This window comes from Cottoperca gobio, unplaced genomic scaffold (genome assembly GCF_900634415.1).
Source record: "Cottoperca gobio unplaced genomic scaffold, fCotGob3.1 fCotGob3_103arrow_ctg1, whole genome shotgun sequence".
NCBI lineage: Eukaryota > Metazoa > Chordata > Actinopteri > Perciformes > Bovichtidae > Cottoperca > Cottoperca gobio.
In genome coordinates this window covers 1-13,669 of record NW_021166782.1, presented here as the reverse complement: position 1 = coordinate 13,669, position 13,669 = coordinate 1, and the positions used below count along the sequence as shown (strand labels likewise).

The following is a 13,669-nucleotide window of genomic DNA, read 5'->3' as shown; positions in this document are numbered from 1 at the left end:
AGATTATATCGCACGACGTTAACTTTCCAACTGCTTCACAACAACACCGAATTTTGGTTTGGTCGAAATAAACCCTCCTAATGGTTAGACGTAAAATATTCGCACTCTAACAGGCTGCTTATCCGCTCCCATCTGTCGGACCAGTCTTAGGTTAGGTTCAATGTGGCAATGCTGAGCCAACCTGCTCCAAAGACGTGGGGTCAGGTTGTTTCACCTCTTAACTGTGTTCTCCACACAATCTCTCAAATGTTTACCCATTTTAGATTTCAGTAGTTTGGCATAATTAATTGGATTATCTATCTCTTTATAGCTGTTATTCGCTATTACTCGCTGTGTTAAGGCCCTTTCAGTCAGTCAGCAGGGCAATAATCGCAACATTCAACGGCACAACTGCTGAAACGAGAGCAGTTTGACAAAACACGGACATATTCGTCTTCATCTTCCTGTGGCGGCGGCAGCACGATAGCTATTTTGTTGTTTTTAAGTTTAAATTCTGGCACATTTATATCACAGTTGAACCTTTAACCTAGCTAAATGAAATACAAAACTTGGGTGTGGGGGGACAAAAACTAACTGTGATTTGCTTCAGCTGTGTGTTCTAGTTCCAGTTAGCTGTTAGTCCCTGTTAGCCTAAACCCACCGTCTACAGCATCTATTCGCCAAGGGTCGGGAAGCCTTTTTGGTCTGGGAGAGCCATAAAAGCCAATATTATTTTTTTTATGTATTTCCTTGAGAGCCATATTAAAAAATACTCTAATCATTGTTGAATTTGCAAACTCTTATGCGTGCATTTTTTTAATCTGGATTCTCTTAAAATTAATCCTCGTGTGACTTTTTTCTGTAGGGTTAGTAAACTGAAGAGAATTATTTATTTCCTCAACATTTTTATGGTATATAATGCCACTCACAACTATGGATGATAAATACAAAGTTCTTTATGGCGCTTCCAGGACGGTGGTGAAAAACGTTTGTTTGCAGCCCCAGAGTCAGACACACCTGGTGGAGATATGCACTCTGCTGAGCTCTTTTCTAGTTACACAATGCTTTTAGGAAATGTTTGAGTGAAGTAGTAAAAGATCATTTCCACATGGTATTAGAATCCTTATTGTGTGTGCAATGGCAGAACATTCTGCACTGCTAGTTTGGTAAAGGTATTAACAAGATCCAAGTTAACTGCCCTGTACACCTTGCAATGGCAGGGCCAGAAAGTGGACGCGGTACATGTGATATTGTTACATATATAAATTCTTTGAGATAAAAAATATAAAAATTTAAAATTCCAGGTGGTTTCTTGCTATTTAGAAAGCCCTGCTAAAGTCTTAGTACACATGCTGCATTCTTTGCACGCTCAAATCCACTGTTGTCAATGTAGACGCACGGAAGACTGGAGTCATATAGTTTGAGGAATACTAACTTGTCCTCCATTATTGCCTGGCTTGGAATCAATGAGTTTTAGGGTGCAGCAGCAGAGTTGGGGCATCCTAGCTGAAAGTCCACAAATTCTAAATTTGTGTAGAGAAGCACTGCCAGACTGAGAATTTCTTCCTGACAGCAGGCTAGTTAAGTGGTATCTCTATGATGTCCTCCTCGATGATCTCCCCCTGTGGGACGGGGATGTGTTCTGCAGGACTCTTTTTGCAGCTCAGCCCTGCGAAGGGGCTGCACCAGGAGAGAGAGAACGGGCCGCCGAATGCCGTCTGCATGGCCTCCCAACACGGCACCTTCCCCCACTTCCCCATCTCTCCCTTGAGACGCTCGATTCCCTGGAGAAGACACAATAATGAGGGTCTGAGGTGAACAGAGCTGCCAAAAAGGACTGGATGTTATTTTTCTACATGCACTATCAATCACAACAATGACACAGGGTTGAGGACTAAAACTGCAACAACACACGATGATTTAGCTCTTTGGTCCCGTTTCTCAGACACCAATCGGACTCAAGATGTCCGGACAAAAAAGCCTTCGGATTCAAATTAAAGGATAGGTTTGGATGTTTTCTTTTTCTTAAAACAATACTCATTTGCTGTATGCATGTTGAACGAGTTCCCTGTGGCTGTAATCAGAGCTATAGCGATCCCCTTCTAGTGTGACACAAGGACAGCTGAGACTGATAACAAAGAATTGGGCAAAATTAAATTTGAGGGTTGAGCTAGATGTAGAGTGAAGGGATAATCAAACTCATCCCGAGGGGGATATTAATGTGTGAACCACATCCATCCAATAATTATTTCACACAAAACCACAAATATCAGCCTGATGGTGGCGCTAAGGAAAAGTCCAGGGATGAATGTCAGTACAAACTTTTATGATAATCCTCCCAAGGTGGATGTCGACATTACCCAGTAAGTAAAAGGTTGACCTACTAGTGGTGCTGGATGAAAAGTCGGGATCTTCAAGGTGAATGCAGGTGCAAAATTTCATGGCTGTCCATCCAATAGTTGAGATATTTCACTCTGGCCCAATCAGCACAAACACTGCCATCCCATATATAATAATATAATCTACCGACTCTGTACAGCTGCAGCTAATGTGAGGCCTCAGCAGAATGAGCTACAGCCACACAGTGGGTATCTTTGCCACGATCATGTGGAGATTTATTGCCAGTGTTTTTTGTCCAGGTCTTTTTCTCCTTCACCCATTCCTGCCGTAGGTTAGTTTAGTCTAATGTTATGTTTGGTCAGAGAGATGACTGGAACACTAAGGTTGGGTTGAATGTTATGGAAAGAGGAAATAAATTGATGGGGAAGGCGACTTGGATACAACACTATCAGCTGCCCGACAGCAAGGAAACAAAGGGGACATTTTGTACTAAGATGACTAACTTTTCTCACTTTTTATTAAAAAGCTGTTAAAATTTGAGGAAAGAATTAAATAATGGATCATTTAATTGTTCTGTGCGAATTCAAAACTCAGTGTAGAAGCGTATAAATATCAAAATGCAATTGAAGTCACTCAGTGAAGCAGCAGAAGCTGTTAACGAACACAATGTGAATTGTGCAATGCATCCAACACATGAGGCCATGTGGGCTGCATGGGAAGGTATTTGAACAAATTAGTTAGTTCTCATTTGTTCAAACTTGAAAAATAAAAATAAGAATAAGACCGTAATAGAAGATTCCCACTCAGACGGCTGGAGCCTCATATTAGCCTGGGATAAACTTTGGAATGCATTTTGAAGTGACTGTGGATTGTGTCCTCTCTTCACGGTTATTCTTTCAACATACATAAAACACGAGTGTTGTCATACAATATCTTTAAGTCTATCCGTTAAAGGCTTTTGTATCAGTTCTGACTTTCTAAGAAACTGGCCCAAAATGAATACCGACTCGCATGCACAAAGAAAAGAAACCTTCCGAAGAAGCAGACAAGTCATACGGTCTAAATGGTTCATGCATCCAGTTACACACAGAGCTCCCTCGTTCATTCATAATGTTTGGTTCAATCTGAAACAGCAAAATAAGAAATGAAGCACACTATGGCCTTCAAATTGAAATCAGCATGCTTGTGATGTGTTAAGCTTGAAGGGACGTCTAATGTGACCTAAGTTGCAAGCTTACCTCATCAAGATTACAAAGAGTGGTCTGCTTCAGAAAGCTTTTGCAGAATGAGTTATTAATCGAAGCAAATGCATGAGTGTGGAAAGAACATTGCATGGGAAAGAGGCAGATTACAGTAAAGTTGGAATAGAATGAAAGACAAGGGCAGAGTGAACATTTAATAATGCAGGATGTGAGAGGACTGTATGCAGGGAGAGAAGAAACCTTATTTAAACGTAAAAAGTAAGAGGTTGAAACATTGGGGTGTAGTAGTCCCTCCACAATCAAGGGAGAAATAAATACATTCAAAAAAAGCAAGCAAACAGTTTTTGCATTGCAACTGAGAAGTATTTATTCTCTGCGCATGTGCTGAAATATTTTCAGAATATTTAGAAAGAATTAAAATTTCTGTATAAAACATGTTATCTCCAGCATCACTGTCACCAGAGACCAGCAGTGTTTACATACATTACTAAACTTCACCTGTACCGTGCACTCATAACACAGAACATATCATGTAAACAAAGAATAGAAGAATAAAACACTTTAGAACAGAGCAGTTTACACAGGAGGACATCTTAAATAATAAATACAAAGTGCAAATTAGTATTTTTTTTAGTACTTTTGTAAATGCGAATGATGAAAGTTAACACTTTATGAAATGATTTGAAGGACGCTGAAATAGTGCAGAAATACAGGCAAGCTAATATCCTGCTGCTGCATAATAGGATGTATGCAGAGCTATACATTGTAATACGGCGCTTCCCTTTGACTCCACACAGGATCAAGCCAGTGTCCTTTAAAAAAAAAAAAAAGGAATTTCATATCCAAGCTTACTCGCACACATGAATCAGTTTGATTCTGTTTGGTGGAACGAACACAAACCTCCTGGCTTGTTTTAGTGAAAATAATCTGCCCTCAAACTAAGTTTGTTCATGTCAAACATGTATCAGAGAGGAATCATGGAGGATGTTCCATACTTGGACAACATGTAGGTATTAAAGCAATTTAAAAACACATGATTAAACTGCAGTGTGACTTGTTTGGCCTTGCATGTAGTTTAATAGGGAAGTGAAGTATCAGAGGGATACTTCTGTCATGTGAGGCTCAGATACACTTTAAACATGTTCTCTTGTATGGAGCTGTGTCTCCCAGGTGAGCTGAGGACACTTTGAACGCCACCCATCAATGTACACACCAATAACATTATCAAAGTATTTATTTTTTACTGGGGGGGTCAGATCTTTGATCAATTGTAATTGTGAGAAGAAATTACACAAACATCCACAATAATGACGTCAAACTGTTCCTTTACATGCTGCATTCTGCACGGCTTAGAAAGGTCAGCCTGAGAGGGTTGAAAAATGACATCTGGAAAAACCTCAAGAGCAAATTTGATAACCCCCTAAATACTGCACACTTACCCTTTCAGAAAATCAACACTAAATTAATCTGAAACATTCATTTAAGCAAAAATGAAAAGAGGGTCCAGTTTTTTTTGTGTTGTCCAAAAATATATATTAAATAACCATCTTTTTTTGGACTGTTGAATTGTTGTTAGTTAAACAAAATGAGAAATTAAACACATCGACTTGGATTCTGGGAACATTATTATTGTGACATTTCATAGAATAAAAGAAAATATTTGGCAGATAATAAAAATAATCATTAGTGGCAGCCCTGTATTAAATTATCTTCATTGTTTTGGGGCAGCGGCTTAAATATCTTTAATCCTCAACAACTCGTAAAACTATCAGCATGGCCAGACATAACTAGGGGTAACTGAGAGGATGTTAAACTGAACTAACCCTGCAAGGGAATGCAAGAATATACAGAGAAAAGAGAAGGCATCTGATACAGACATAGAAACAGCTTGGAAAAAAACAGATTTATCACAGTGTTTTCAAACAGGATTCACAAACTGAAAGTGCTTTCTTTTTCTCTGCAACTCAACTCACTCAAGGCAACACACAAGTAAATGTATAGTGCAGCACTTAGACAGCAAAATAAAAAGCAGATGGAAAGCTGTCCATGGCTAGTGTGGGGGATACAATGTTAATCATGTTCAGCATTGGGAGCACCAGACTGCCATAGCTGAGCTCTGTGGGGCTGCCAGGGTTTCCCACTTTGACCTTCATTCAATGTGCTGAGCTCTCACACCACATACTGGTAGGTCTCAGCTTTTCCATGGTCAGGGGTGGAGAAGGGACTAAACCACAATAAGGAGAAAGGGTGTCCAAATACCGCCCTCATGTTCATCCACTTAGTTTTTTTAGCCCATCTTCTCTCTTCCTTTTTCAACTGCTCTATGCCCTGAAAATGAGAGACAACCAAACTTCAATTGGTGTGCTTTTGTGACCCAATCAGTGATCACAACCCAAAAGCCAGATACGTATTTTTTTGTTGAGCACGCTTAATGTGAAAAGAATTCAAGAGAAAACTTTAAACCTTTCTGAAAGTCCTCAGGCTCACAACAGCAGTATTTCAGTGATTTCTATACAAATACAATGTAGCTGCTTGTGTCCTGTTGCTGTTCCCTCTGTGTGTTGTACAGTTCCCTACATGCCCTTCCTCCTCCATTAAATGATCAAATGTATACCCGTACTGTATATCTGACCTAGAGTTGCAGACAAAAAGAAGTTCAAAGCAGGAAAGGGAGTTTGGTTTAGTGAGCTCCAGTACACAGGCACACCACCCATACAACAGTCTGAAGGCACCACACTACATAGGGGGGGAACTGATTCCTTCTTCCACTGATACATGGGCAAATGTTCCTTTCTATGGAAATACTAGAGATGCACCGATTGCAATTCCCTTGGCAAATTCCCCATTTAAAAAAAAGCCGATTCCGATTTTCTTTCTTTGAACTATAATTGACAGTATACAAAAACATTTTCGTAACTTCGAAATTCAATTGTATGTTCATTATAAAACATAACTATCAAATAACATCATAGTCTAAAAGTCAAAGTGCACCAAGTTACAGGACATTCTTATTGTATATAGTGCGTGCATGTGTGTGTGTGTCGTCACTGTCTGTGCCGCCGTGTGTGCGCAACATAAAACCATCATGCGGCACATGGTCACTCAGGTCACTGGTGGTCAATCAGCTGACCACCGGCGATCGATCGGTGCATCTCTAGAAAATACATTTACATCTCTTGGTGGTTTTCCACACTAACTAACCTCTGTGACTGTAAAAAGTGAAAACTCTGATGGATCTCAGTTCAAGCTTTGCCAAGATAAAGTGAGACATCTTTAAAGCCTACGGGTTAAATGTACGGCCTGCAATACTGACAAAGACAAACACAAGCTGCCACTGGTGTGTGGAGACACCAGCACACAAAATCAGATCACAGACTAATCAGAATTTTGACAGATATGAATGACCTATATATATGATCTATAAGCTTGTAAATTTAATTATATTCATATACTGTATATATCATTTAAAGGTTTGACTCTAAAAAGTAGGCATAGGAAACATATTAAGATTTAGTTATTATGGTCTAGTTTCAATTTTGCATTAAAGACCAGAAAATAAATTTGACAGCTGGTTCTAAAGAGTTTAAAATTTTGGTTTTGGGGCAAACTTTTCATTTACACTTAAATCACAGATTGTGCTTTTGAGGTAACTGCCAAAATGAGGGAAACAGCAGAGTACCACATTTCTGCAGAGCCGTTGTGAAGCTCAAAGTGTCTCCGGCCGTCACCATCTTGGTAGTGACGCCACCGTCCATCTTTCGGCTAATCTAAAAATGGACATTATCGGTGAAGTTGGGGCGAGCTCTCATTTTAACAGGGGGGTCGAAGTGGCCATTTGAGGAACTAATGGACTTTACTGCTCTGCCCCAGAGTTTGCCGCTTGCCTTATACTCACACGGGTCAAACCCACATTGTTAAAAAAAATTATAAAAATGCTTTATTTTACCAGAAATATTCCCATTGTGATTTAGAATCTGCCAAGACTGCAGTATACAAAGTTTCACATAAATGTAACAACAACAGACTTAAAATAACTATCTGAAGTGTTAGTAAAGCAGCCCTGCTTCAGACCTGGGTTGGACGCTGTCTGGCTTTGGTGACCTGGTGTGTCCAACAGGTATGGATATAATTTAATGACACTGAACATATAAAAGAGGTAAAACTGAAATTCAACTAGACTTACTTGGTAATTATTTATTGTAATTCTGGTAGGTTTATACTATACTGCAGACTGAAGTCTCTGCAAACAGATTAACATGTGAAGGCTGTCTCATATGAATGGCTCCACATTGTATGTGTTTAGTAGAGTTCACAGCTCAGTGTCCTGTATGAGAGGGGTATTAGTTACTGTTGCTACGCCCCTCGAGCTTTGAATCCGAGTGCAGTAAATATGTTTACAATGGCATCACGATGACATTGCACTGATTTGCATAATGGACCCTTGATATCAGACAGAAGAGACACTTTACCTTTAAAAACATTCAATATTGAAGTTTCTTTCTTTTTGGCAGTTACTCACTTTCAGACAATCATTTCAGTCAAAGTTAAAACTTGCTGCACCTTATTCTACATCAGGCTGCAGAACGAGACACTGCTTAGCTGTTAACAGTTTGAAGCAGAAGTAGAAGGTCAAAGATGTTAAAAGGTGGCAGCAGCAGCAGCAGGGAGAACAGCAGCAGAAGGAAGAAGTGATCTAAGAGGAAGGAGGATTGGGAATCACTAAATGGATCACTTACAGTCTCGTCGGTACAGATGGAGTGGACTTGGGTGCCGAACATCACAGAGGTGAAGATGAGGAAGAGGAGACCCTCAAAGCACAGGAGTATAAGGAGGATGACTGTTGCTGGAGGAGAGAAGGAACTGCACTCTGGGACATGGAGGGACATGGAGGAAGAGGAGTGAAGGGCAGAAAAAGAGGACCATGAGGAACTGCTATACAACTAGTGTTGTCACCACACAAAACTATGACTTCGATACGATACCTGCCTAAAGTATCTCGATACAGACACCGCTGCAAAAACCTAAACATCAGGAAAAGAAATGGAATGAAAGATGTCAGAAAAAGAGAAAATATTGAGACGATGTCAATGCAAAGCAGTGGAGGATGTGAAAAGAAGCCATAAAACAACAGGAGGGTATCATTGTGTGTTAGTTAATTCATTTAAATATACAACCAGCTCTGGAGAAACTCTTAATTAAATCTTCTTCTTACATCTTCACGCCTCTCTGCTGCTTATAAACAGGTCACAGCCTGGCAGAGATACATGTGAGCAGTACTGTAAACTCAGTTATTGAGTTGCCTCTCAGCGACATGCTGCGAGTGAATTTAAGTTCCCTCTCATAAGCAGTGATGCAGTCAGGCTTTTATTGTGAAAGGTAAGCCTCAGTGTTATTATTGTATCTTCATAAGTATAGGTGCTATAACTCTTCGGCTGCAGTGACTTAGCGCCATATATCGTCTGGCATTACACGCATGCACATTTGCGGATCCACACTCCACGTTACGTTGTATACCAGGAGTTTAACACCATTTGGTTGTCTTGGTTTTCATTTAAAGACAAATTATATCCATGTTGGTAACGGCGAATCACCTCACACAACCTCTCTTCAAAACAATCTTATCTTTCTTCTTCTTCTTGGCAAACCAGTCTAACCAACTGGACTGGAGTGTGGAATGAAACAGGAGCATGTGCTTTGCTCAGTGTAAAGTCCACAAATCTGGGCTGCTCGCAGACATGTCAGATGTTGTCCTTTGCTTCACACGGACCATAGATGAGCGTCGCGGACATGCGGGAAGTATGAATTGGCCTTTCCAGTGAGGATGCAAAACATTCAACTGTCAACAGAGATGCTTCAGTAATGTGTAGTGAGTGTTCGTGATCAGGAGGTTGAGGTTAGTAGGATAACGTGCGTCTATAGTTTTAGCAAAAAATTGCAGCTTTCAACAACGTATCCCAGCGTATTGCCGATATTATATCTATCAATTAAACCAGACGAAACCAATCAATTGGCTAAACTTCATGCATGCCTTAAGGACATAAAAACTTGAATGTATAGCAACTTCTTGATGTTAAACACAGACAAAACTGAAGTTATTATACTTGGCCCTAAACGCCTCCGAAACGCATTTTCTAATGACATAGAAGCTCTGGATGGCATTAACTTGGCCTCCAGCACCACTGTAAGGAATCTTGGCGTCATCTTTGATCAAGATCTGTCGTTTAACTCCCACATAAAACAAATCTGAAGGACTGCCTTCTTTCATCTACGTAACATTGCAAAAATAAGACACATCCTGTCTCAAAATGATGCAGAAAAACTAGTCCATGCATTTGTTACTTCAATGCTGGATTACTGCAACTCATTGTTATCAGGTTGTCCCAAAAAGTCGCTTAAGACTCTTCAGTTGATCCAAAATGCAGCGGCACGTGTATTGACTAGAACAAGGAAACGTGATCATATTACTCCTGTATTAGCTGCTCTGCACTGGCTCCCGGTAAAATACAGAATAGAATTCAAAATCCTTCTCCTGACTTACAAATCAATTAATGGTCAGGCTCTAGCATATCTTAAAGATCTCATAGTACCTTATAAACCAACTAGAGCATTACGCTCCCAGACTGCAGGGTTACTTGTAGTTCCTAGAGTCTCTAAGAGTACAATGGGAGCCAGAGCCTTCATCTATCAAGCTCCTCTCCAGTGGAACCAGCTTCCAGTTTGTGTTCGGGAGGCAGACACACTCTCCACATTTAAGAGTAGGCTAAAGACTTTCCTTTTTGATAAAGCTTATAGTTAGGGCTGGCTCAGGTTTGCCTTGGATCAGCCCCTAGTTATGCTGCTATAGGCTTAGACTGCTGGGGGACACCTCCCTGCTCTCTTCCTTCTCTTCCTCTCTCTCTTCTTCTCCCTCTTCTTCTCCCTCTCTATCTGTATACATTTATGTAAATGTATGTTACTAACTCAGCATCCAGGGCATCATCCCCAGAGTTTCTGTGTCTCATGCGGCAGGTTGCCACTGATAAAGTTTACGTCAGGATCATGAATCATGGCTGCGCCTGCTGACCTGGTCCTGCTGGATACCGGGAAGCCTTTTTGACATTTTTCTGGATTCATCCAAACTTTCTCTTTTTTCAACACATCATTTCTGTCAAATGTTGTATTTGTACTATGTTGTTTATCCTGTACACACGACATCTATTGCACGTCTGTCCGTCCTGGAAGAGGGATCCCTCCTCAGTTGCTCTCCCTGAGGTTTCTTCTATTTTTCCCCCTTTAATTATGGGGTTTCTTTTAGGAAGTTTTTCCTTGTGCGATGCGAAGGTCTAAGGACAGAGGGTGTCGTAACCTGTACAGTCTGTAAAGCACACTGAGACAAATGTATAATTTGTGATATTGGGCTATATAAATACATTTGATTTGATTTGATTTGATTTGATATTTCGTATACACCAGCATACGTTTCCGCCACACGGGACAGGGCCAATACGCTAGGAATACGTTATGCATCCGTTGGGCATTCATCGAATACATTGGCCATACGCTCTGATACGTTTTGTATAAGTACATGATACGCTATCAATAGGCTCTGTATACATTCATATACGTTGTATATGCTAATTTTCATATACGCCAGCATATGTTTCTGCCATACAGAACAGTGTGACAGGACCTCAAGAAACCCAGTTCCTTCAAAGTACAGCAGGAATGTTGTGTGAGCACAAAATGTCATTCAAACCTGTGAATGTTGTATTTTTGATAGCTGTGGAGAGGACCTCAGGGGAAATACTATATTATGCCTACAGTGGTGTAAGGACTAATTACTGTATTAATCCTATATTAGACAACACTGACATTGTTTTCCCATTACAATGACATGTAAATGCGTCCGTTTCTTTAAAGCATAAAAATAAAAACAGTTGATAAAGACAAATAAATCAAAGTTGATAACAAACTGGTTGTATGAGAAAATATAGGTTTCTTTGTAGTTAGGAATAATATATTGTTTAATTTAACTGATATATAATGTGCATCCCAACACAAACATTTTAAAGGAAAATTGTCAGTTTATAACTCCAGTTAATTAATGAATGAAGGGAATTGAAAGCTAGATTTCTTTTAAATACTCACTTGTCCAATCATCTTCAAAGCAGTAGAGGAAATGGAAGACCACCATGAGCAGAGCGTGGAGAGAGATGAGTGCAATATACATCTTTGTTAAAAAAGAAAACAAGAGGACAATAAAGGATCATTCATCAAATACATGAACGGCAATCACTGAGGACTCCCTCTCATCTGAACTGCATTACAACAGCAACTATTACTGGTTTAACCTCCTTTAAGGCTGTGACACACCAAGCACATGGTTAGCAAGAGTGAGTGGAAACAGTGGGCAAATGCTGCAGTCTTTGCGGCGTGTTTAAATGCAACTTTTTTGCCAAGTCAACGTGAGGCTCCGTCACCACGAGTTCTTTGGTGTCTGTTTGGGGTGTCACGGCCTTAAGAGAAGTAGCACGGTGTCACACAGATACAGAAAATACGTTAAAGAAATTGTGACCTACAAGCTACAATCTGATGGCAATTTCTTGCCTGTGCATCGCTCATGTCAACCTAATTGAAAGGGTAATGGCATCATTACCAGTAATTAAAAATCAGTTAAGTCCAGCTAAATGTTGAAGTAACATAGACCAAGCAGCAGTTCATGTAGAGTTTTTAATACTTCTGACTATGACCTAGTAACAGTGTTTTGTGTATTTGAAACTGTTGAGAAGTTAAATATATATTGCTAGTACAGGCAGCACCGGAGTTCTATGAAAGTGCACTCGACTGCTTTTCTTCAACAACCAGTAAACTGAATTTGAATTGTGAGAACTGAATGTAGAAGTTTCTAGACAGTTGCATTTTTATTGAGGATCAAATTCAGTTTCAAAGAAAATCAATTCAATTTCATAATATTAATTTAGAATTCAGTTCCAAACTGAATATATTCAGGTTCAGTTTTTTTAATGCAATTATTCAATTTAACAATTAAAATTATGTGATTCAAATAGTTTCTTGTGACACATTTCTGCCCATTAACCTTTTTTAGTTTATAATCTAACAACAGTTTTTGGTCAGCCCACATGATAAGAGACCCTTACTGCCGTGAACTTACTGTAAAAAGCACAAAGTACTTTTGGTTGTTCTCCCCAACACAGTTATTGACCCAGGGGCAGTGGTGGTCCATCTTGCGTATGCAGCGTTTGCAAACACTGTGAGAGAGACGGCAAGTTAAGAGTGAAGGAAAAATAAATAAATTTAACAAAAAATCTACACTGCATCAACCCTCCAATACAACAACAACAACAACAACTGCACAAGGACAACATTAGTAGAAAGTGAAGAGCACTACATTCTGAGAGCAATTTCTATTTCACAAATTAGCCAATGTCAGAAATCATGATGACTGACTTTTCACTGCACCAAAGAGATGCCGCTGTAAGCATGGGATTGGGTGAATGCCTAATACGGCAGTGAGAATTAATGTCATGCCCTTTTTCTTCTACCTGCAGTGGTGTGCTCGGTCAGGCTTGATGCTGCAGCACTTGGGACATTTGTAGACCACCTGCCCTGGTTTCAGCTGAAGGCTTTCTATGTATTCCTTAGTAGCATTACCTTTTGGCACCGCCCCCTAGCAAGAAACATGACCACACAGTAGATCAGCTGCATCATAATGAAATGAGTAGGGAATGGCAAAACATACTTTTATAAACTCGTCTGCATGACATTTAGAGTTAAAGCCGGACAGCCTGTCCCCTTATTTTAATTTGTGTGTATAAATAACACCAAACAAGTGCCACTTACAGGGTCAGTGCACATGGCCCTGACATGTGAGGCAAGGGCAAGGAAGGCCAGAATGTTGAACAGGGTCCCGTTCACAATGCTGTACGTCAGATTCTTGGATGGCAGCAGCATCACAAACAGCACCACGAACTCTGCATACAAAACCAGCAGCCAGGTGATGACGGCGCACACAATACCACAGACGTCCCTGATAAACCACATGGCGGAGGCAGAGGAGGAAGTGATGACGTCTTTGGAAATAGGGATGCACTGCTCGCCCTGCAGGCTGTTGGTCCCAGCCCCGGCCCTGCTCTGCCCACGCCCATGCT

At 40.3% G+C, this 13,669-nt stretch overlaps 1 protein-coding gene across 2 annotated transcripts; it reads right to left on the bottom strand.

Moving 5' to 3' along the window:
• Positions 1-915: 915 nt before the first annotated feature.
• LOC115004474 (palmitoyltransferase ZDHHC3) lies at positions 916-13,663 on the bottom strand. Of its 2 annotated transcripts, XM_029426098.1 has the most exons (6): positions 13,362-13,663; positions 13,064-13,188; positions 12,673-12,769; positions 11,649-11,730; positions 8,258-8,388; positions 4,738-5,849 (listed from the first exon to the last, which is right to left on the bottom strand). In XM_029426098.1, the coding sequence occupies exons 1-6, from the start codon at positions 13,560-13,562 to the stop codon at positions 5,691-5,693; spliced, it is 795 nt and encodes a 264-aa protein (XP_029281958.1). In that variant the 5' UTR covers positions 13,563-13,663; the 3' UTR covers positions 4,738-5,690. The 2 variants fall into 2 exon arrangements, with proteins under 2 accessions (XP_029281959.1, XP_029281958.1); XM_029426099.1 differs by lacking the exons at positions 4,738-5,849; positions 8,258-8,388 and adding an exon at positions 916-1,763.
• Between the last annotated feature and the right edge of the window lie 6 nt (positions 13,664-13,669).